General features: G+C 45.6%; 1 protein-coding gene across 1 annotated transcript in view; it reads right to left on the reverse strand.

Moving 5' to 3' along the window:
• The window catches only part of LOC126271270 (uncharacterized), a 139,849-nt gene extending 114,878 nt beyond the window's left edge, over positions 1–24,971 (reverse strand). The window contains exon 1 of the mRNA XM_049974141.1: positions 24,967–24,971. Within this exon, the coding sequence (XP_049830098.1) occupies positions 24,967–24,971 (5 nt within the window). The remainder of the gene's footprint in view (positions 1–24,966) is intronic.
• Positions 24,972–25,230: the final 259 nt, after the last annotated feature.

Raw genomic sequence — 25,230 nt, forward strand, 5'->3', positions numbered from 1 at the left:
CTAGGCGCGCAGTCCGGAACCGTGCGACTGCTACGGTCGCAGGTTCGAATCCTGCCTCGGGCATGGATGTGTGTGATGTCGTTAGGTTAGTTAGGTTTAAGTAGTTCTAAGTTCTAGGGACTGATGATCACAGCAGTTGAGTCCCATAGTGCTCAGAGCCATTTGAACAATTTTTTATCCACTATGAGGATGCAAGTCAGCTTTGCTTTAAATACATGATAAAATGGTTGTGAGCGTTATTTAGCTTTGATACTGGACGCCGTTAGTTGATGTTAGTCAAGAATTCCTTTAAAGCGACAAACTCAGTGAGTTTCAACAAAGTCGTGTAATAGGGCTATGAGAAGCTGGACGTTCCTTCTACGATATTGCAGAAGTATGTGGCCGGAATGTAGCCGTTGTACTCTGCATGACTGCTGGCAGCAGTGGTCGCTAGAATGTGCGGTGCAAGAAGACCAGGCACCAGACGACCATGTGGAACTACTGACAGGGAAGACAATCGTGTTCGGCGTATGGCTCTGGTGCATCGTACTGCATCTGCAGCAGCAATTTGAGCAGCGTTCGGCACCACAGTCAGACAACGAACTGTCACAAACCCTTCATTTTAAGGCGGCTCCGAGCCAGACGCTCTGCAGCGAGCAGTCCACTGATCCTAAACCACCGCCATTTGCGACTTCAGTGGTATCAAGCGAGAGCTCATTTCAGGGCATGGTGGAGCGCTGTTGTGCTTTCTGATGAAATCTGGTTCTGCCGCTGTGCCGGTTAAGGCCGTGTGTTAGAATGGGGCCACCTGAAGGCCTGCGTCCAACCTGTCTGGGTGCTAGACGTACTAGATCCACACGTGGAGTTAGGGTCTGGATGACATCAGGAGCACTCTGACTGGAAATTTGTATGCCAATCTTATGATTCGACCTGATGTGCCGCCACTTATGATCAGCATTCCAGGAGTTGTCTTCCAGCAGGATAACGTTCGCCAGCATACCGCTGTTGTAGCCCAACATGCTCTGCATAGTGCCTGACTCTTTCGCCTTTTGTGACGTTGCGACTTTTGTTTTCGTCAGTGGATTTCGAGAAGGAAAACAGTGAGCAACGGTAGGTGCAACACTTCAACACTCATAGTGGGCGACAGCCACATTATAATGGCTGGCATGGTAGAGTCGCTGTGCGTCTTCTCACACGACAGCGAGTGGCTCGTTCCATAGAACAGCATGCGTGAGCCTTCCCACATAGTGGAGTCTCCATTCTTCACCACACACCGGTCTGATAGGAGGTGCAGCCAGCAGACCCTACCAGGGCCTCCGACCTAACAGCAGCACCTCCATCACACATGGAGGCCGAAAGCATCAAGCCGCGCGGCTGTTGTTTTGGGCCCCATTTCACCGAGGCCGACTGCTGGTGCTGGACTCAATGCGTAGGTCGTTCAGCCCTACCGCAAGGTCTAGCCACAAGCCATGCAATCCCGTAACTATTGTATCCAGCCTAAAACAGTCGCTGAATTGATCCATACAGTTGTTTTTCTAAGAGCACAGTTTGTAACTTGGCAGAAGTCGCTATGCACAGGAAAAATTGAAAAGGAATGTAGTGTTAAAATCGTTTTTTACTGTTTTTCCAATGAAAGTTCTTTGAGAAAAGGACGTAAAGCCACAAAATTTGATTTTGAAGTCAACAGTTTCTACGTCTACTGGCACACACATATAACGCAATGCCAACTGTATTGTATCACCAGACTGGATCAAGAAATGTAACGCAGCTTCCACCTCATACAGTGGAATATTTCCCATGGACGGAGGGTACAAAATCTATGATACACACTGTCTGAATTAGCGAGGTAATGAGACTGAAAACCTGCAGGACGCTTGCAAAGAAAGCTTACCTCGTACACAGTTGCGCGATTTTGGAAGCAGTCGAGGAACCTGGTAAACGTGATCCAAGTGTAAACGTCGAGAGTAGCAGTGCTAATGAATCGAAACATCATAACCACGTGCTCAACATCGTGTTGATGCACCTACTGCTTCCAATACGACAGTGGTTCCGCATGACTCAGATTGGACAAACCCTCGGTAGGTTTCCAGGGATTTGTGGCACCAATGTTTACGAAATTAGCGTAAATTTCGGGTACAGTGTTGACGCTCCATCTGGTACATGTCACGTGAATTTGGCGGGAAAGAAGTCACAGATCTAGAAAGCATAGCTAATGCGAAACTTAACTTTTCATTTTCTCCCATGATATCTTGCGAACATGGATAAACAGGCAGGTTCCATACGGCTAAATATCCGGAAGGCATTAAATGTATTCGCAATTGCGAGTAAAGACAACCGTCAGCTATAGAATTGAATCATGACAATGAAAATTTGTGCCGACCGGGACTCGAACCCGGATTTCAAGCTTATCGCTTGCGGTCGCCTGACCATTTGGCTATCCGTGCAGGACTCAAGGCCAGACCCAAACTTCATATGTTGTCAATCATGCGTCTACGACCTGAACTCGTAAGGGAATATACATGATGGATGTACATGTCAGATGAACTTGAAAGTTGCTTGCCCACTATCGGGAGATAAGTAAGAATTTGCAATGTCTGTGTTATTCTGATGCAAAATTCCTTTGGGCATATATGCATGCTGAAGATTAAATTCAGTTCGTACGTCTATAGGTCCAGACTTAATAATCCCCTTCTGTTTCTAGCAGTCTATTGTGATGATCGTTGGTAGCTCCTTGAATTTCCGTGGGCTGACTAGACACTCTCCCTCTTCTTCTTCAGCACTTTCATAGTAAGAAGCACGAAACTTCGCATACGTGTCATACGTTAGACTTTATATATTTCCATCCCACTGCAGGTGCAAATTGTCAGATGGGTAGAATTCTGAATTCAGGTAGTCACTGGCATTAGTTATCTTGCAGTTGTCGAACACAGTGAAATAATTTGGTATATCCCACACCGTCAACAAAGGTCCGGGCAAGCGGAGTAGGGGACCCAGATATGTGAGTGGCTCACAGACATTTAAAGCAACAGAACCCAGTACGTTGTCCTCGACGGCGAATGTTCATCAGAGACAGGTGTATCGTAAGGAGCGCTCCAGGGAAGTGCAATATGACTAGTCTTCTGCTCTATACAGGGTGATTCTTATTAACGTTTAAAAATCCCCGAAGCGACGTAGATGGGGGTGAGATAAGTAATTTATTACGAGACACATGGGCTGCAGATGTCGGTAAATACCCCAAAAGTGGATGAAAAGTGTAGAAAATACTAGGATACCAGATGACGTATCTTGTCGTACGAGCATGGTTGAACATACCGATCTGTCGCACCTGATCATCGCAACACTAGTCAAGTGTTCAGGCCACGACTTCAGCGCAGGCTCCGAGTTCGGGTCTCGGGGCTGGCAAGCAGAATTTATTTTCATTTCGCCAGACAATTGTGAGTTTACACAGAGGTAATAAAATGGAGATGTCGTGTGGCTAGGGCCTCCCGTCGGGTAGACCGTTCGCCTGGTGCAAGTCTTTCTAGTTGACGCCACTTCGGCGACTTGCTTGTCGATAGGGATGAAAGGATGGTGATAAGGACAACACAACACACAGTCCCTGAGCGGAGAAAATCTCCGATCCAGCGGGGAATCGAACCCGGCCCGTTAGGTATGACATTCCGTCACTCTGACCACTCAGTTACCAGGGGAGGACTGCACTGAGGCAAGATTTATTATTTTATCTGCCGATCTCGCTGTCTTTACTGGTTTATTGCAAAGTACGGTACAACAAAAACCTACCGTATTGCGTCCAAGTAAACAAACGGTGTTAGAAATTTGCACCATTTACTCGAATGCAGGTTTTGGATCGCCTAATCATTGCATCACGCCCAAGCTCAACTGCTGTACTTGCAGCGAGGCGCATCGTCCTGTGGCATCACGTGTTCAATATTTCTCATCCCGTTTTGGCTATCTTCAAATTTGCGGTATTGTGTGCCTTGTATTGAATTAGTGGTCTGAGCGTCATCTACGTCGCTTTTCTGCGCGGGATTAGCCGAGCGTTCTTGGGCGCTGCAGTCATGGACTGTGCGGCTGATCCCGGTGGAGGTTCTAGTCCTCCCTCGGGCATGTTTGTGTGTGTTTGTCCTTAGGTTAATTAAGGTTAAGTAGTGTGTAAGCTTAGGGGCTGATGACCTTAGCAGTTAAGGCCCATAAGATTTCACACACATTTGAACATTTTTTTGAACGTCGCTTCGGAGATTTTTAAACACTGATAAAAATTACTGTGTGCACATAAATGATCTGAGGAACAGGGTAAGTAGCAGTCTGCGGCTGTCTGCTGATAACGCTATGATGTACGGGAAGATATCGTCGCCTAGTCATTGCAGAAGGATTTTGTGTGACAAAAGCAAAAAAAAAAAAAAAAAAAAAAAAAAAAAAAAAAAAAAAAATGTAGGTAACTGCAGATGAGTAGGTAAAACAATTGGAAAGTAGTGTTAGTTTGACACATCACATATTAAATATCTAGTCTTAACGTCGCAAAGCAATGTGAAATGGAAGGATCACGTAAGAATGGTATTAGCAAAGGTGAATGTTCGAAGTCGATTTATTGGGAGAATTTTAGTAAAGTGTAGCTCGTCTATAAGGGCGACCGCTTATAGAATACTAGTGCGACCCATTTTTGAGTGCTGCTCGAGTGTTTGACACCGCATCGAAACAATTCAGAGGCGTACTACTATGTTGATGGTAGGTTCGAAAAACACACGAGAATTACAGAGATGCTTTGTGAAGTCAAATGTGAATTCCCGGTGGGATTTAATGTATTCTGTTGGTAGAAAATGATCCAGTTTGTATCTCTGAACAACTGACTATACGACACGTTTGTTATGGTGGTGTACAGTCATTGATGCCGTTCAGTAGACTAGCACGGAAAATGGTTTCCCCCGCTCGGCCGCAGGAGAGCAGAATTACCGTTTGCTCATCTCCCCCTTATCGCGCGGCCCGTATCGGCCGACAGCCGTGTGTAATTAAGGGAGGCTGCGTCGGCGGTGTCGGCGTCGGCGCCTGTCGTCACCTCCGCCCCCACCCTCGCCCCCACCCGCGTCGTGGCGGCGCTACGTGCGTCCCCGGCGGCCGGCTGGCTTCCGGCGAGTCCTCGTAATGACACCACCGCCAGGATTGGGTTGCCCGCCCGCCAGACCTAATCCCGCGCAATTGCTTTTATTTGCCCTCGAGAATTAAAGTCGGCCGGGTGTCGAAATCGCCAACTTAGCGCTGCAGTCACGTCCGCGTGCCTCCGCGGCTGCGGCGCCGCCGTCGGCATCGGCATCGGGTTTTGCCCGGTCCGCCGCCCCCGCATCCGCCGCCAGACACGCAGGTACCGCCCGCGACACTTGCTGGCGCTGCCTCTCCACTCCTCTGCGTCTCGTGTTTCCCTCCGCGCTCGTTATTTGGCCTGAAATACGACGCGTATCTGGATCCGTGCCTAATGGCTGCGGGCGACTTACTACGCGGGCACCGCTGTGTACACGACTGTTAGTTTTCCGAGGCGAGCTTCGTACTCGAGTCGGAAAGAGACACGTAAGAGCCAGCAAAACTCGAAAGGCGAGAGTCTTCACAATTTCACTAAACTCTTTCTCTGTCTGGAGCCCCTCTTCCACCAGCAAAGCAGCCTACCAAGCTGCTGCACACACGAGCAACTTCGTGTACTTCCGTCAGTTCCCCGTTCCTACTCTGGTAGTGAATGGTGCAAGGGAAAGATCATTTCTGGTAAACGTCTATTCACAAGTTATACATAGGAGGAAGCCAAATGTTATTTGATCTGTGCGCTGCCACTGGCCGTGTCGCAATGGTAACACACGTGAGTTTACCGAAGTGAAGTGTTGTCGTAATTGGGCTGTGCACTGCTTTGTTTAAATTGAATAGCTCGATAATGTCATATCTGCTTTCATGATCAGCACCTAACTCACTGCAAATACATTACTGGCCATTAAAATTGCTACACCAAGAACAAATGCAAAGAATAAACGGGTATTCATTGGTCACATATATTACACTAGAACTAACATGTGATTACATTTTCACGCAATTTGGGTGCATAGATCCTGATAAATCAGTACCCAGAACAACCACCTCTGGCCGTAATAATGGACTTGATACCCCTGGACATTGAGTCAAACAGAGCTTGGATAGAGTGTACAGGTACAGCTGCAAATGCATATTCAACGCGATACCACAGTTCATCAACAGTAGTGACGGGCGCATTTTGACAAGCCAGTTGCTCAGCCACCATTGACCAGACGTTTTCAATTCGTGAAACAATGTGCTACCCAGGGCAGCAGTCGAACATTTTCTGTTTCCAGAAATCCTGAGAAATCAGTACCCTGAACAACCACCTCTGGCCGTAATAATGGACTTGATACCCCTGGACGTTGAGTCAAACAGAGCTTGGATGGAGTATACAGGTACAGCTGCCCATGCAGCTTCAACACGATACCACAGTTCATCAAGAGTAGTGACTGGCGTATTGTAACGAGCCAGTTACTCGGCCACCATTGGCCAGAGATTTCAGTTGCTGACAGACTTGGAGAGTGTACTGGCCAGGGCAGCAGTCGAGCATTTTCTGTATCCAGAAAAGCCCGTACAGGACCTGCAACATGCGGTACTGCATTATCCTGCTGAAATGTAGGATTTCGCAGGGATCGAATGAAGTGTAAATCCACGGGTCGTAACACATCTGTAATGAAACGTCCACTGTTCAAAGTGCCGTCAATGTGAACAAGAGGTGACCGAGACGTGCAACAAATGGCACCCCATACCATGACACCGGGTGATACGGCAGTATGGCGATGACGAATACAAGCTTCCAACGTGCGTTCACCGCGATGTCGCCAAACATGGATGCGGCCATTATGATGCTGTAAACAGAACCTGTATTCATCCGAAAAAATGACGTTTTACCATTCGTGCACCCAAGTTCGTCGTTGAGTACACCATCGCAGGCATCACAACAAAGTTTCACCAGGCAACGCCGGTCAACTGCTGTTTATGTATGAGAAATCGGTTGGAAAATTTCCTCATGCCAGCACGTTGTAGGTTTAGCCACCGGCGGCAACCTTGTGTGAATTCTCTGTAAAGCTAATCATTTGCATATCATAGCATCTTCTTCGTGTCGGTTAAATTTCGCGTCTGTATAACATCATCTTCGTGGTGTAGCAATTTTAATGGCCAGTAGTGTAATACTGTCACCCTGCATCCAAATAGTCTATCCACTGGCTAGAATGCGAATTAAGGAGATGACATTTGTGATTTATGTTGATTGATTTAGTTGACACCAGGGAATTACGTTTGCGATGTTGGCCTGTGATGGCACGTCCAAGTGCGACGTCCATCGTGATTTCTCAACTTGTTGTCCTATCATTCACTGCAGCTATGTTGAACAGAGTTATTTTACTCCCATTTATGGAAGTGGGTAATTCTGCGATTTACAGAATCCGAGGCAATGTGTACCGGTTTTCTGAGTTCAGGCTAGGGGAACGAAGTGGCACAATGGCCTGTCTTTCCATCAGATCCAGGAAATTTGGTACTCATAGCAAGAAATATGTAGCAGGGTATTGCCAATACCAGAATTTGATCTGCAAGCACAAGGAACTTCATGAAAACTTTTATGAAATCGAAGTAATTCGAATCTAATTTCACTTTCCTGCTGGATCAGTTTAAAGAATTTAGTACCTACGCCTATTGTCTATCTTGGTCATTACAGGTATGGGGCCCCCTCAGCACAATTAGCCACAAGGATTATTCAGAATCTAAGAGTTGATTTGAGTTTACGTGGCTAATTATACTCGTGTAGCATAAATTTTTGAATTTCGCCACTAATTTCGTGATAGTCTCATTGACGTATGATAGCAGTAGCAAGAGAACGTTGAACAGCGACCTCTCACATAATGTATATTGAAAAACATGTGTCATTGAAATTGTCCGTCCCCAGCAAAGTGCACCAATTGAAATCAGTGGTGAAGGTATGTGGGGACGTTACAGGAAACGTGAGTAATGACAGGCAATGGTACAGCATCTTAATGAACAGCTTTTCGACAAACTCATTCGTGGAGATCAGCGGACTACGACCAAGCAACTGTGTGCACATGTGAATGTCAGCTATTATGTCTTGGACAAGATGTTACGCAACCTTTGTTACAGGCTTATAGCAAAGCGTGTGCAAAATGGATCCCGTGGGTGCTTTCACGACACAAAAAGTCATCGGATGGAAATTTGTGGGGACTTCTTGGACCAGTACAACACACATCGGATCTGGTGGTCTAGCAGTCAGCCCGGCTTTAGCAGTCGAGCGAAGCAGGTGAACTGTGTGTTTTCGCTTGATACAGGGCCACGCTCGACTTGTTTACTTCTTCTGGCTGGTACCAATGTGACGCCGTAGCGCGACAAGATGACGACGAAAAAAATGGTTCAAATGGCTCTGAGCACTATGGGACTTAACATATGAGGTCATCAGTCCCCTAGAACTTAGAACTACTTAAAACTAACTAACCTAAGGACATCACAGACATCCATGCCCGAGGCAGGATTTGAACCTGCGACCGTAGCGGTCGTGCGAATGACGGCAAATCAATACAGAAAATCAATTTAGAAATTCGCTTTTCGAAACAACTTTGCTAGCACTCAGTGTCGAGCACTTTTTATAGGAGGCGGCCAAGATACCGGCTGCTGACTTCGTCCGCATCCGCTTTTCGATCGTAGATAATACTGTTTGTCTGAAACTTACTAACGATGCTACATGTGACAAGGTTCTTTCAGAGATGAAGCAAGGATTCCTCTTCTGCCACACAAACAGAAATGTTAGCAATGTCGAGACTGATCGTGCTGGACTGGGACTGCAGACTGCATGATTGCATCACTATCCAGATGGTAAAACTTATTATTAACCAACTACTGCCCTCTATAACAGACATTTTCAACGATTCATTAATCACAAGTGTTTTCCCTGAGGCCTGGAAACTGGGACAAATTAAGCCACTGCCTAAAAAGGACATCGTCACAGCACCAATCTGGTTTCCGTAAACATTGAAGCACAACATCCGCACTGATAAGGGTGACAGATGACCTGAAACTTGCCATGGACAGACAAGAAGCGACTATAATTTGCTTCTTAGATTTCAGCAAAGCATTTGATACTGTCGACTTCGACATCTTACTAGCCAAACTTTGCGGTCTAAATTTCTCACCAAGTGCAGTACAATGGTTTCCCTCATACATGACGTCTCGTCAGCAACGCGTCCTATCTGGGGATATAAAATCACAATGGCGGCAGGTAGTGTCAGGCGTTCCCCAAGGCTCAGTATTAGGTCCTATACTCTTCTCCCTGTATGTCAATGATGAGTCATCTGTTCTGACCTATTGCAAATATCATATGTATGCTGATGACCTTCAGTTGTATCTAAGTACGAAACCAAGCAATCTCAAGAAAGCTATTGAAAATTTCAATGCTGACCTCGATGCACTGTCAAAATTGGCACAGGACATAGGTCTAAAACTAAACCCATCTAAAACCCAAGCGGTACTTGTTGGTCACTCTAAGCTCATTAGCCCAAAACATGGGGAATCCGTACCATCTCTTATCCTAAATGGAACAAATATTAACTTCTCTCCCTCTGCAAAGAGTTTGGGGGTAATAATAGATGAAAATCTAAAATGGACAGAGCACGTAACTGCAGTGTGCAAAAAAGCATCAGCACCCCTTCATGTCCTACAAAAATATAAAAAAAACTCTTCCCTTTCGATCTGAAAAAGAAATTAGTACAAACGCTTATACTCCCAATCATTGACTACAGTGATATTATCCTACAAGGCCTCTCTCAGGAAAATTCGCGACTTGTAGAACTGGTCATGAATGTCTGCGTCCGATATATCTGTGACGTTCGAGTTTTTGATCACATTTCACCAGCATATGCAAAATTGTCCTGGCTGCGTGCAGACAAACGCAGAGATTTCCATACACTCTGTGTCATCCACTGCCTTATAAATGTATACTGTCCCTCATATCTCTCCTCGTCCCTAACGCTCATGTCGGAACAACATGACAGAAACACACGTTCCCATTATAATAAAATCCTCTCTGTTCCACTGCATCGCTCACTCACCTTCTCCAAGTCCTTTACAGTAGCAGGGACCCGACTATGGAATAACCTCCCTCGTTATCTTGGAGAACTTAAAAACATGTCCGGCTCCAGAAAACAGTTAATGACGTATCTACTTAAGCAACAGTAATGCCTTCCTCTGTACATGAATGCACTTAACCTCATTACTTCCCACTTTCCCCCTCCTTAAATCTCCCTTCCCCAAAACTCGCTACACTAGTAAACAAATACTTTACACACCAAGATATTAATGTACATCTGCACAAATCTTCATTGCTACTGCCCATTTTTCTAATGTTTATCATTATTATTTGATTTTTTACTGTTCTTATTATTGCTTTTATCATAACCTGTATGTATAGTACCTGTTGTAAAATACAGCCAGGATTCACTTTATTAGGTCTTAGTCATGTTTATCATAATATTTTTTTTTACTGTTATTATTATTGCTATAATCATAGTCTGTATGTATAGCACCTGTTGTAAAAATACTGCCGCATTTACTGTATTATGTCTTTGTCACTACTTTTTATTCATATTGTCACTAGAGTAATCTAATTTTCTCATTTAAACTATTGTCATGATGTTACTTTTATGTATGAAGTGCTGAATGTGTGGAACACTGGTACGATGTAAGAGAGGGCCTGATGGCCCTAATCTGATCAGGTTAAATAAATAAATAAATATACGTATATTCGAACTGTCTTTTAAATTCCCAGCATCAGATGTCGTGGCAGCACTCCGCCTCTATGACGCAGTACAAGAACACGTGGGAGAAAAATGGACCCAATTTCAGAAGTGTACAGTCCTAAATGAAGCACGCTACGAGCACCTCGAACTCCGACGATATGTAGCTTCACACTTCCAGATAATAATAGACTACCAGGCCACAGTTATTTATGACTGTACGCCTAAAATGGGTAACAGATGTGGCAAGGAAGGCCACGTACGATCCGAGTGCCTCCAGCGTCAGATCACATAACTTCTACACCGATGCCGATGATCCTCCCAGTGACTTACATGGTGGCCGTAACAACGTGTGCACCTGTCTAGACAAAATACACTGACATTGCATTAGCGAAGCAACAGTCTCGATGCCTGGCCAACCAATCAGCCTGGCCAGTGGCAGAACCTCATAGAACACCATCGATACCACAAAACACTACAGGCACCACTGACAGCAGGGTGGCAATCGATTTATTTGTCGTACCAAATGGAGCCATTGTGCTGGTCAGTGCCATAATCCGACACAGGAGGCCACACACGAAAACAGCGTTCACCGAAACGTCGAAAGCGATGCCAGAGGACCACGTCGGAACATAGAAAGTTCCACTACTGGAGAAAGAAGAACTGTTCTTGCAGTACGCTGAGGCTGTTACCAGTGCCACTGATTACACCCCCACGGAACCGATGACGGGGTTGGTGGTGTTCTTCTGCCAGCCCTCTGCAGTGAACAACGATCAGCAGGAAGGATCCAGTGTAGGTCGCGAAGCCGCTCGCTCCCTTCCTATCAGCCACTACGAATTTGTCTCTCCACTTGGCTATGATGAATATCAACATGGTTAGATCACTGCCAAAATACCACTCCTGAGAGGAACAAGGGGGGTCTACTTCACATTCCTGCAAGAAGTGCTAATTTTTTTGGTTAAGCAATGTACATGACAGCTGCTGCACCGGCAGGCACCAGCGTGGCTTTTTTAGTGCATGGTGGTATCTCCCCTCCACTCAAGGAGTCATGGTCACAGAACTCGACACCTGATTCATTAATACTTATGCTCTGTCAGGCACTACCAAACGTTGTGACTGGGCCAGGTTCAACTTTGTGGACTTCGACCTCCTTTTTCTAGGGCGGTATGAACACAGCATCCTGGCTGGAAGTTTCAGTTGTGAACTTCATCCCAAGGACCCTACCCTGCACTACATGCCTTGTCCAGAACTGGGTATGTTGCTTCACAATCTTCACATGCGTTACTCATGGGAAAGGTACAGGACGACAACTCTGGACACTCACATCTTACCAGTCATTAGGAAAGCCGAATGGATCTCGTATGTGTGTCACAAGGTCTTACACAGCGAGTCCTGGCCACTGAACTACAGCCTCTGGCCTTCTGCGGTCACAGCTCCTATATCTGCATGATGCACCTTCACCTCCAACAAGTCTGGCATAATAACAGTTTTTGCAAGATGAATGTAAGTCACCTCCAGGACCCAGACTGCCATCAACCACAACATGGGGCAATTATAAATGATGTCACCCCCCATACCCCTCTACTTTGATGTTGTGGTTCCTCTGCGCCAATCCAGCAGTGTGCAAGACACATATACAATTTGGCAAGTATACAGCTGTGTGGCACTGGAAGGCTCTGGACTTTAACTATGCAACTCTCAGGGACCTCGACACTCTAACCTCATTGCTGGACAGACCATAAGAGTGACACTGAATCAAGGCTCACATCCCATGGTGGACAAGCGCCTATTCCGCTTGCGATTGCACGACCGAACAGCCACAGAGATACTTACCACGCACCACGATGTGGCGGATATGTGCCGACATCGCCGACGGTTAATCACACTACTGTACAACCTTCGCAACCATAGTCAGAGCCATGGAGGATCATTTTCGTCACGTTTACCAGGATACAACAGCAGACGATGAGACCACTCTAGAAGCGTTACAACAGGTGATGCGCACTATCGACACAGCAACAGTGATGGCATTAAAGAAGGAAGTATCTCCTAAAGAGGTGGGAGACACCTTGGATGAGGATGTGGTAAAAAATGTCCAGGATCCGATCGATTACCAATCGAGTTTCACTGTACCTTCCATGACTTCACAATGCCCTTTTGGGTTGCAATGTTTCAGAAATTCATGTCTGCAGACTGCGTTGAACAATCTACTTTAGTTGAAGGATTTCTTATACCAGTACATGAGCCAGTGGCAGGGTAACCAGTCAAACTATTGGCCACTTACAAGATTGAACGCTGACTACAAAGTCTTCACCAGGCTTTTGGCAGGCCACATGAAGACAACATTGCCGACAATTCTCACACATGAATACATGTCGCAGTTAGGAGATGTCAACACAAAGAGGCACTGGCGACTGTAGGGACTTAATAGCGAATGTCTCAGTGTGTCTCATGAGAGCGGCAGTGGTCTCCATCGCCTTCGATAGACTGGACAATAACTTCCTCCTACATGTGATAGACCATATGTGACTTCCTCTGAGCCTCACTAATACTCTGTGGCTCTCGTGTCCAGGTTAATGCGTGTAGTGTGCTTCATACCCATTAAGAGGTCTCTATGATTAAGATGTCTCTGAGACAAGATTGCCCTGCCTTTCTCGAGCTACTCTTCAGAGTTCTCGACCAATGGCTATCTAGCATCTTCTCACCAAAGGCTGTCTGGCATCATCCTACAGGACATCACCTCCCACTATAGGGCATGTGCTGATGACCTGCTACTTCCACCGATGAAGTTCTCAGCTGGATTGAGCAGGCATCTTCTGAGCATCAACAAGTCAGTGGAGTTGGATATTTCGAGCGGTCTAAAGCTTAGCACTGATGGCCCCCTCCTACCATTTACGGAAATGAGCTGCTCTGGGACGTGAAACAGGGCAGTGTGTGGAATACCTGAACCTCTACATGGCGCCAAAACTCCATTGCGTGCACAGGTCCTTTCGCTACCGGCAGTACAGATGGCAGAATTCAGGCAACCTTCGGTTATTTCCCGTCCACAGCATACGTGTATAAGGACGTTACGGCACCTGCACCTGCTTGTCTTTGGGCTAGGACTGGTTAACGTCTGGGCTAGGGCAGCTGCGCTCTACATAGGTAATATGTGGAAACCAAAGTCCAGTCAACACACCTCCTTCACGGGTCGTCTACTGGAGGTTCTGATGGCGCTCTCTTACTTCCTGCTGGTGCCGGTGGCACATGTCGTGATACAGCTCTCCAGTGTATTGACACTGATTCTCGAACACAGCTATGTGATCTTGTAACTCCTTGAAACACCCCTCGCCGAAGTCAAAAGATTACTCCACATTCTGACGGTGGTACTGCGTAATGTGGTAGAAACCAAGTACCCAACTGTCCATTGGTCACAAGTGTCGAAAACACGAGCACTTGCTGTCCACCACCGTGCTTACGGCATGGTATCAAGTGACCTACAACAAATATGCGATAAGACGCCGGCTCCACGCTATCGGATGAATGGACCTCCCGACTTTGCTCTGACTTTCGCCCCCCTGGACACTGAAGAATATCCCTCCACGTTCATGTCATCTTTCGGCATTAGGCTAAAGGCACCGAAGATCTTTGCTTGTTATCTCCGCTTAGCACCTGATCTGTCTGAACCTCGGACTCCCTCTGTCCGGATGATTATTACTTTCCCACCGCAAAATATTATGCGCTTACATGGTAGTTAAGTGGAATGACCGTCGACTACGTCTTCCGTGAAAGGGAGAAAGAGAAGCTTTATTACTGTTGGTACCTGCAGAGCGCCTCACAATTGCTAGATACCGTAAGATCTTCACAAATTATTTACGCAGTGTTTTCGTTAACTTCCACCATAGGTGGGGAGTGCCAGGTTCAGTTTGGCGTTCCGCACAGCATCACATTGAAGACAGAATGTCCTGAATTATAAGCAGTGAGAAAGGAAAGAGACTGGCCGATTCATGGAAAGTTGCATTCATTGAGACATACGCAAAGGAGAGTGAGTCTTCTAAATACTTTTACGCGGCACTGTTGGAGATAAGAAACGCCAATGGCGATGGACAAGAAAATTCCAGTTGCGCTATTTCTTGAAGGGAGATTCTTTTAGCTGAAGTAGGAAAAGTAATACACAAATGTTACTATGTTTTATCCATTAGATAACTTTTGTTTGCAACATTATGTTTCACATGATTTTCATTTGTAGACATTTACTGATTATAATCATGTAATAAAATACACTCCTGGAAATTGAAATAATAACACCGTGAATTCATTGTCCCAGGAAGGGGAAACTTTATTGACACATTCCTGGGGTCAGATACATCACATGATCACACTGACAGAGCATGCACAATGTCGGCACTAGTACAGTGTATATCCACCTTTCGCAGCAATGCAGGCTGCTATTCTCCCATGGAGACTATCGTAGAGATGCTGGATGTAGTCCTGTGGAACGGCTTGCCATGCCATTTCCACCTGGCACCTCAATTGTACCAGCGTTCGTGCTGGACGTGCAGACCGCGTGAGACGACGCTTCATCCAGTCCCAAACATGCTCAATGGGGGACAGATCCGGAGATCTTGCTGGCCAAGGTAGTTGACTTACACCTTCTAGAGCACGTTGGGTGGCACGGGATACATGCGGACGTGCATTGTCCTGTTGGAACAGCAAGTTCCCTTGCCGGTCTAGGAATGGTAGAACGATGGGTTCGATGACGGTTTGGATGTACCATGCACTATTCAGTGTCCCCTCGACGATCACCAGAGGTGTACGGCCAGTGTAGGAGATCGCTCCCCACACCATGATGCCGGGTGTTGGCCCTGTGTGCCTCGGTCGTATGCAGCCCTGATTGTGGCGTTCACCTGCTCTTCGCCAAACACGCATACGACCATCATTGGCACCAAAGCAGAAGCGACTCGCATCGCTGAAGACGACACGTCTCCATTCGTCCCTCCATTCACGCCTGTCGCGACACCACTGGAGGCGGGCTGCACGATGTTGGGGCGTGAGCGGAAGACGGCCTAACGGTGTGCGGGACCGTAGCCCAGCTTCATGGAGACGGTTGCGAATGGTCCTCGCCGATACCCCAGGAGCAACAGTGTCCCTAATTTGCTGGGAAGTGGCGGTGCGGTCCCCCACGGCACTACGTAGGATCCTACGGTCTTGGCGTGCATCCGTGCGTCGCTGCGGTCCGGTCCCAGGTCGACAGGCACGTGCACCTTCCGCCGACCACTGGCGACAACATCGATGTACTGTGGAGACCTCACGCCCCACGTGTTGAGCAATTCGGCGGTACGTCCACCCGGCCTCCCGCATGCCCACTATACGCCCTCGCTCAAAGTCCGTCAACTGCACATACAGTTGACGTCCACGCTGTCGCGGCATGCTACCAGTGTTAAAGACTGCGATGGAGCTCCGTATGCCACGGCAAACTGGCTGACACTGACGGCGGCGGTGCACAAACGCTGCGGAGCTAGCGCCATTCGACGGCCAACACCGCGGTTCCTGGTGTGTCAGCTGTGCCGTGCGTGTGATCATTGATTGTACAGCCCTCTCGCAGTGTCCGGAGCAAGTATGGTGCGTCTGACACACCGGTGTCAATGTGTTCTTTTTTCCATTTCCAGGAGTGTATATTCGGACGGCTTTAGCTCAGACAGCTAGGTTTTGTGACGCCGGCGCTACTGGGCTGTATTCTGTCCGAGTCGCTGGTCCCCCCGTAGGAGACAAAAGTTGAGTATTCTCTCTTGCAATTATTTGGAGATTCCCCTCGTTAATGTGTTCGGGCTGTGACAAGGTGCGTCCCCTGTTCCTAGCACTTTGGTCTCTCTTCTGTTAGGGTGGGTCATCCGTTGGGCTGTGCCCGATGTTGCATGGAGCTTCAACTAACTATTAACATAAGTGTCTTTTCTGCCTAAATATTGTTGTTATGCTTGAAAGGGATTTCACGAATGAGTTCAGTGGAATAAGTCACTATACAGGGTGAATCACTAACTATTGACATCTAGAATAACTCTGAAAGTATGATAGGATCTGAAAAGTTTGTGGGACAAATGTTGCATTGGACAATGGGGACCATAATATCACGTTGGTTTTATTTTGTTGCAAGGTGGGGTCGCATCAGAATATGAGAGTCAACTTTGTTTTTTTTTTTTAAATGGGATGCTATAGTTTGGCACTTATTTTCTGATAGTGGCTATCGAGACGAATCCAATGATGTGTAACAGTAAGGTCTTTGAAGGTCAATGAAGGTCAAAAATGTTGCATGGACGTCCATTTACAGAAGGTGTTCCAAGTGATGACCATTGGTATCAATACAGAATTGCAATCTTCTGTCATGGATTGAGTGGTATTCCTTATCACTTCAGCACTTATTAAAGCACATGCTCTGACAATTCTCTCTCGTATATCGCGCAAACAGTAAATATTCGCCGAATACGGAGTATCCATCTAAATTGCCATGGACAAGCAAACACCATTTAACGGTTTCGCAATACAAAAATAATAGGAACAGTAAGACTAGTATCGCCGAATCAAGCGAATGTGAATGATGTAATGCCGGCCGTTGTGGCCGAGTGGTTCGAGGCGCCTCAGTCTGGAACCGCGCTGCTGCTACGGTCGCAGGTTCGAATCCTACCTCGGACGTGGATGTGTGTGATGTCCTTAGGTTAGTTAGGTTTACGTAGTTCTAAGTCTAGGGCACTAATGACCTCAGATGTTAAGTCCCATAGTGCGTAGAGCCATTTGAACCTTTTTTGAATGATTTAACCCTTCGAAGGACAAGACGATATGCTTCTCATTTACGGAGAATGCCAACGAAATTTAGTGAGAGCTAGAGACTTATACACAGAAAGATATCCTCAACGTACTCACCCTACACGTCGTACATTTAAATATGTGTATAATGAATTGAGAACAACTGTATCTTTAACACATCGGAAACATATCCAGCAAAGGAGAGTTACTAGCGAGGAAACGGAAACTGGTACTCTTGCCACTGTGGTTCGAGATCCTAGTTTTAGTTCGCCTCAAATCGCAAGGGAATCTGGTATGAGGCTGGGGTAGTGTTGTTCGTTTTCTACATCGCCGTAAATATCATCCTTACCATATCAGTCTCCACCAAGAATTAATTGGTACGGATTGTACGTATCGCACTGGGTTCTGCCGATGGGTTCAACTTCAGATTCAGTGGGATAACACATTTATTAATTTGATTTTAATTACTGACGAGGCTACATTCACTAAACATCGAAATTTTAATTTGCATAACATGCGTTATTGGCGAACTGAAAATCCATGTTGGCTGTTGCAAATTGCACACCAAAAACCGTGGTCGATGAATGTATGGTGTGGGATTCTGTAGGACAGAATTATAGACCACTACTTCATCGAAGGAAACCTTAATGGTAGGAAGTACACCACATTGCTGCAAGAAATATTAGTTCTGTTATTGTTAGAAATAACTTTAGGAACAAGGAACAGAATGTGGTATCAACACGATGAGTGTCCGACACATTTTCCGCTGATGGCTAGAAATGAATTGCAGAGACAATTCCCAAATCCTTGGATTGGACGCTGTGGAGATGTGTCGTGGGCGGCTCGTTCGCCAGACTTGACGCCTCTGGATTTTTTTCTTGTGGGCATTCTTAAAAGACATTGTTTATAAAAGACGTTCCAACTACACCTGACGACATGCGAGAGAGAACTGTTAGAGCATGTGCTTTGATATGTGCCGACGTGATAAGGAATACCACTCAATCCATGTTAAGAATATTTCAGCATTGCATTGATACCAATGGTCATCACTTCAAACACCTTCTGTAAATTGACGTTCATGCCACATTTGTGACGTTTTGACTTTCAACAAAGTTGACCTTCATATTTCTGAAGCGACCCCACGCACCAACAAAAAACCAACGTCATATTACTGCACCCGTTGTCCCATGCTACTTTTGTCCCACAAACTTTTAGATCTTATCTTACTTTCGGGGTTATTGTTGGTGGCAATAGTTTGTGACTCACCCTGTGTAACTGGTGGAATTTCGTTGGTCTACGATCTGTTTAATGGTTTAAGATCCCATTGGGGATTCTGCTCTTTTATTTAAAAATTTTTATTTGAAATTCTGTAATGTTGCTTGTTTTACCAATGGGGATTTAGTCCCGGTAAATTCCTGCAAAATTTGTGCAAAATTATGCTTGTCCATCTATATTTATCTAGGACTATTTGCTATTTAGTTAAAATGAAAGATCTTTACTTAACTTGTTTCATTCCATGTAATCTTATAAAGACTGTACAAGGTTTTTAATTATATTTGTTACTGGTGGCTATTGTAAGACAGATTTGTAACAGATTTTATAATACTGTTTTTCTTGATATGTGTAATAAATTTCTGTGAACTAAAACCCTGTGTTCGCGTTTTCTTGTGACTCACGTCCCACTGATCACTGTTCGTTCTTCTCTGAACAAAATACAGCCTTCCAATTCCTTGGTATGTCTTTGCTACCCATACCATTACCAATGTAGCACTTTCATGGTTAGCACAAAGCAATAACGACCCATCCTTTCATTGGTTTCGCACCTGATGAGCTGTTGTCTGTCACTCATAATGGAAAATCGGCTTTCATCTGAAATCATCGCAGTACCCTACAACTCTTTTATCCAGTTTACGTGCAGTCTGCCCAATTCGAGCCTCTTTTTCCTCACTGCAGCAGTTAAGAATGGCTTCTTCTTGGGAACTTCAAGATCCATTCGCATTGCACAGAGTCTTTTCCTAACAAATGATGCACCGGAAGGAACAACCGGCGCCTTTTGTCATGGTTTTTCGGTTCAACTGAAGTAACAACTGAGGTTTTCCTGCTTAGTCGAGGAGTATTGTGTCCTACCGGGCGAAGAAGTCCATGTTCGTCCACTTCGTAGTAAAGTTTCCATTTATCTTTTGGCCATCTGGTTCAGCAGCTTTCGACTCACTGATGACCTCAAATACACTATTGGCCAATGGAATTGCTACACCAAGAAGAAATGCAGATGATAAATGGGTATTTATTGGACAAATGTATTATACTAGAACTAACATGTGATTACATTTTCACGCAATTTTGGTGCATAGATCCCGAGAAATCAGTACCCAGAACAACCACCTCTGGCCGTAATAACGGTATTGATACGCCTGGGCATTGAGTCAAACAGAGCTTGGATGGCGTGTACACATACAGCTGCCCATGCAGCTTCAACACGATACCACAGTTCATCAAGAGTAGTGACTGGCGTATTGTGACGAGCCAGCTGCTCGGCCACCATTGACCAGACGTTTTCAATTGGTGAGAGATCTGGAGAATGTACTGGCCAGGGCAGCATTCGAACATTTTCTGTATCTAGAAAAGCCCGTACAGGATCTGTAACATGCAATCGTGCATTCTCCTGCTGAAATGTAGGGTTCCGCAGGGATCGAATGAAGGGTAGAGCCACGGGTCGTAACACATCTGAAATGTAACGTCCACTGTTCAAAGTGCCGTCAATGTGAACAAGAGGTGACCGACACGTGTAACCAATGGCACGACATGCCATCACGCCGGGTGATACGCCAGTATGGAGATGACGAATACACGCTTTCAATATGCGTTTAGCGCGATGTCGCCAAACACGGATGCGACCCTCATACTGCTGTAAACAGAACTTGCATTCATCCGAAAAAATGACATTTTTCCTTCGTGCACCCAGGTTCGTCGTTGAGTACACCATCACAGGCGCTCCTGTCTGTGATGCAGCGTCAAGCGTAACTATGGTCTCCGAGCTGATAGTCCATGCTGTTGCAAACGTTGTCGAACTGTTCGTGCTAACAGTCATTGGATCTCGACCAATGCGAGCAGCAGTGTCGCGATACGATAAACCGCAATTGTCATAGGCTTCAATCCGACCTTCTACATCTACGTCCATACTCCACAAGCCACCTGACGGTGTTTGGCGGAGGGTACCCTAAGTACCTCTATCGGCTTTCCCTTCTATTCCAGTCTCGTATTGTTCGTGGAAAGAAGGATTGTCGGTATGCTTCTGTGTGGGCTCTTATCTCTCTGATTTTATCATCATGGTCTCTTCGCGAGATATACGTAGCAGGGGGTAATATACTGCTTGACTCTTCGGTGAAGGTATGTTCTAGAAACTTTAACAAAAGCCCGAGCTACTAGCGTATCTCCTGCAGAGTCTTCCACTGGAGTTTATCTATCATCTCCGAAACGCTTTCGCGATTACTAAGAGATCCTGTAACGAAGCGCGCTGCTCTCCGTTGGATCTTCTCTATATCTTCTATCAACCCTATCGGGTACGGATCCCACACTGCTCAGCAATATTCAAGCAGTGGGCGAACAAGCGTACTGTAACCTACTTCCTTTGTTTTCGGATTGCATTTCCTTAGAATTCTTCCAATGAATGTCAGTCTGGCATCTGCTTTACCGACGATCAACTTTATATGATCATTCCATTTTAAATCACTCCTAATGCGTACTCCCAGATAATTTATGGAGTTAACTGCTTCTAGTAGCTGACCTGCTATTTTGTAGCTAAATGATAAGGGATCTATATTTCTATGTATTCGCAGCACATTACACTTGTCTACATTAAGATCCAATTGCCATTCCCTGCACCATGCGTCAATTCGCTGCAGATCCTCCTGCATTTCAGTACAATTTTCCATTGTTACAACCTCTCGATATACCACAGCATCATCCACAAAAAGCCTCAGTGAACTTGCGATTTTATCCACAAGGACATTTATGTATATTGTGAATAGCAACGGTGCAACGGCACACCTGAAATCACTCTTACTTCGGAAGACTTCTCTCCATTGAGAACGACATGCTTGAATCGAATCACACAATTGGTCTAATAGTCCATACGCCCTTACTTTGTTCATTAAACGACTGTGGGGAAGTGTATCGAACGCCTTGCGGATGTCAAGAAACACGGCATCTACCTGGAAACCTGTCTCTATGGCCCCCTGAGTCTCGTGGACGAATAGCGTGAGCTGGGTTTCACACGATTGTCTTTTTCGAAACCCATGCTGATTCCTACAGAGTAGATTTCTAGTCACCAGAAAAGTCATTATAATCGAACATAATACGAGTTTCAAAATTCTACAACTGATCGACGTTAGAGATATAGGTCTACGGTCCTGCACATCTGTTCGACGTCCTTTCTTGAAAACGGGGATGGAACTTCTCTATCTCTTCTATCAACCCTATCTAGTAAGGATGCCACACCGGTGAACACTATTCAAGCAGTGGGCGAACAAGTGTACTGTAACCTATTCCCTTTGTTTTTGGATTGCACTTCCTTAGGATTCTTCCAATGAATCTCAGTCTGGCATCTGCTTTACCAGTGATCAACTTTATATGATCATTCCATTTTAAATCACTTCTAATGTCTACTCCCAGATAATTTATGGAATTAACTGTTTCCAGTTGCTGAGCTGCTATACTGTAGCTAAATGATAACAGATCTTTTTTTCTATGTTTTCTCAGTACATTACACTTGTCTACATTGAGATTCAGTTGCCATTCCCTGCACCATGCGTCAATTCACTGCAGATCCTCCTGCATTTCAGTACAATTTTCCATTGTTGCAACCTCTCGATACACCACAGCATCATCTGCAAAAAGCCTCAGTGAAGTTCCGATGTCATCCACCAGGTCATTTATGTATATTGTGAATAGCAACGGTCCTATGACACTCCCCTGCGGCACACCTGACATCACTCTTACTTCGGAAGACTTCTCTCCATTGAGAATGACATGCTGCGTTCTGTTATCTAGGAACTCCTCAATCCAATCACACAATTGATCTGATAGTCCGTATGCTCTTACTTTGTTCATTAAACGACTGTGGGGAACTGTGTCAAACGCCTTGCCGAAGTCAAGAAACACGGCATCTACCTGTGAACCCGTGTCAAAGGCCCTCTGAGTCTCGTGGACGAATAGCGCGAGCTGGGTTTCACACGACCGTCTTTTTCGAAACCCATGCTGATTCCTACAGAGTAGATTTCTAGTCTCCAGAAAAGTCATTATACTCGAACATAAAACGCGTTCCAAAATTCTACAACTGATCGACGTTAGAGATATAGGTCTATAGTTCTGCACATCTGTTCGACGTCCCTTCTTGAAAACGGGGATGACCTGTGCCCTTTTCCAATATCTTGGAACGCTTCGCTCTTCTAGAGACCTACGGTACACCGCTGCAAGAAGGGGGGCAAGTTCCTTCGCGTACTCTGTGTAAAATCGAACTGGTATCGCATCAGGTCCAGTGGCCTTTCCTATTTTGAGCGATTTTGTTTCTTTATCCCTCTGTCGTCTATTTCGATATCTACCATTTTGTCATCTGTGCGACAATCTAGAGAAGGAACTACAGTGCAGTCTTCCTCTGTGAAACAGCTTTGGAAAAAGACATTTAGTATTTCGCCTCTCGCATAGCCCTCCTCACACTACATTTCGCTTCGCGTAATTTTTGTTTGTCTGCAAGGCTTTGGCTATGTTTATGTTTGCTGTGAAGTTCCCTTTGCTTCCGTAGCAGTTTTCTAACTCGGTTGTTGTACCACGGTCGCTCTTTTCCATCTCTTACGATCTTGCTTGGCACATACTCATCTAACGCATATTGTGCGATGGTTTTGAACTTTGTCCACTGATCCTCAACACTATCTGTACTTGAGACAAAACTTTTGTGTTGAGCCGTCAGGTACTCTGTAATCTGCTTTTTGTCACTTTTTCTAAACAGAAAAATCTTCCTACCTTTTTTAATATTGCTATTTACGGCTGAAATCATCGATGCAGTAACCGCTTTATGATCGCTGATTCCCTGTTCTGCATTAACTATTTCAAATAGTTCGGGTCTGTTTGTCACCAGAAGGTCTAATATGTTATCGCCACGAGTCGATTCTTTGTTTAATTGCTCGAGGTAGTTTTCAGATAAAGCACTTTAAAAAATTTCACTGGATTCTTTGTCCCTGCCACCCGTTATTAACGTTTGAGTCTCCCAGTGTATATCCGGCAAATTAAAATCTCCACCTAGATTTATAACATGGTGGGGAAATCTTCTTGTAATATTTGCCAAATTATCCTTCAGGTGCACAGCCACAACAGCTGCTGAGCCCGGGGGCCTATGCAGACATCCAATTACCATGTCTGAGCTTGCTTTAACCGTGACTTTCACCCAAATCATTTCACATTTCTGATCTCCGTCAATTTCCTTCGATACTATTGCACTTCTTATCGCTATAAACACGCCTCCCCCTTCACTGTCCAGCCTGTCTCTGCGGTATACTTTCCAATCTCAGTTTAGGATTTCATTACTGTTTACGTCTGGTTTCAGGCAACTTTCTGTCCCTAGTATTATATGGGCGTTGTGACCGTTTATTAATGAGAGCGGTTCAGGGACCTTTCTATAGAAGCTCCTGCAGTTTACTATTAGCACATTAATACTGTTATTCCCTGTTGCATGATGGTATACATTTCTCCTCTTTACACGAGGGATCACAAGGACGTGTCATCGGGCAACGCCGGTCAACTGCTGTTTGTGTATGAGAAATCGGTTGGAAACTTTCCTCATGCTAGGAAGTTGTAGCTGTCGCTACCGGCGCCAACCTTGTGTGAATGCTCTGAGAAGCTATTCATTTGCATAATACAGCATCTTCTTCCTGTCGGTTAAATGTCGCGTCTGTAGCACGTCATCTTCGTGGTGTAGCAATTTTAATGGCCACTAGTGTAGTTTCATCTCTTCTCAAATTCAGTGTTGTTTAGGCCTCAGCTGTGTAAAACCTCGATGAACTTTTATTTTCTAGGGGTTAATTGTGAATTTTCATCTTGTCGGTATTGCATATATGCACAGTAGGAAGAAAATTAAAAACTTCAATTGTACTTTCAAGCAGAGGTAGTGAACACCAAGCCTCACTTAAACATAGTACGTTGTGAGGGAATAATCGGCATTGTTGCTAGGCATACCCATTTTTGTGTGAAGATGTACAGCTATTAAAAGAGCATCACTGTAATCAAGGGAGTGGAATACTTTAGAAGAAGAATGTGTAAGTGTTCCTTATTACCGATTACAGTACAGAATCCTTTAAAAAAACCACATGTGTAATACGATGTGGATAGCGAGACTTACCGCATGTTACTTGCGGCGAGACTTTCACAGAGTGGTTCTTTTACGCCGGGCGGTTGTGGGTGAATGCGCCGGCTTTTTGCGGCGGCACTTGTTAGCTGGGCTGTGCTCGGCTGGGCGCAGCGCGGCGGCGGTGGAGTGTGGTGCGGTGGAGAGCGGCAGGGCCATGTCAGGCGAGCCAAGGGGAAATTTCCCTTGATTTGCGAGGAAAGAGTAACAACATTTCCCTATACAGCGCGCTGCGCCGCGGCCCCCGGGGCACCGCTG

Source organism: Schistocerca gregaria, chromosome 1 (assembly GCF_023897955.1).
Source record: "Schistocerca gregaria isolate iqSchGreg1 chromosome 1, iqSchGreg1.2, whole genome shotgun sequence".
Taxonomy (NCBI): domain Eukaryota; kingdom Metazoa; phylum Arthropoda; class Insecta; order Orthoptera; family Acrididae; genus Schistocerca; species Schistocerca gregaria.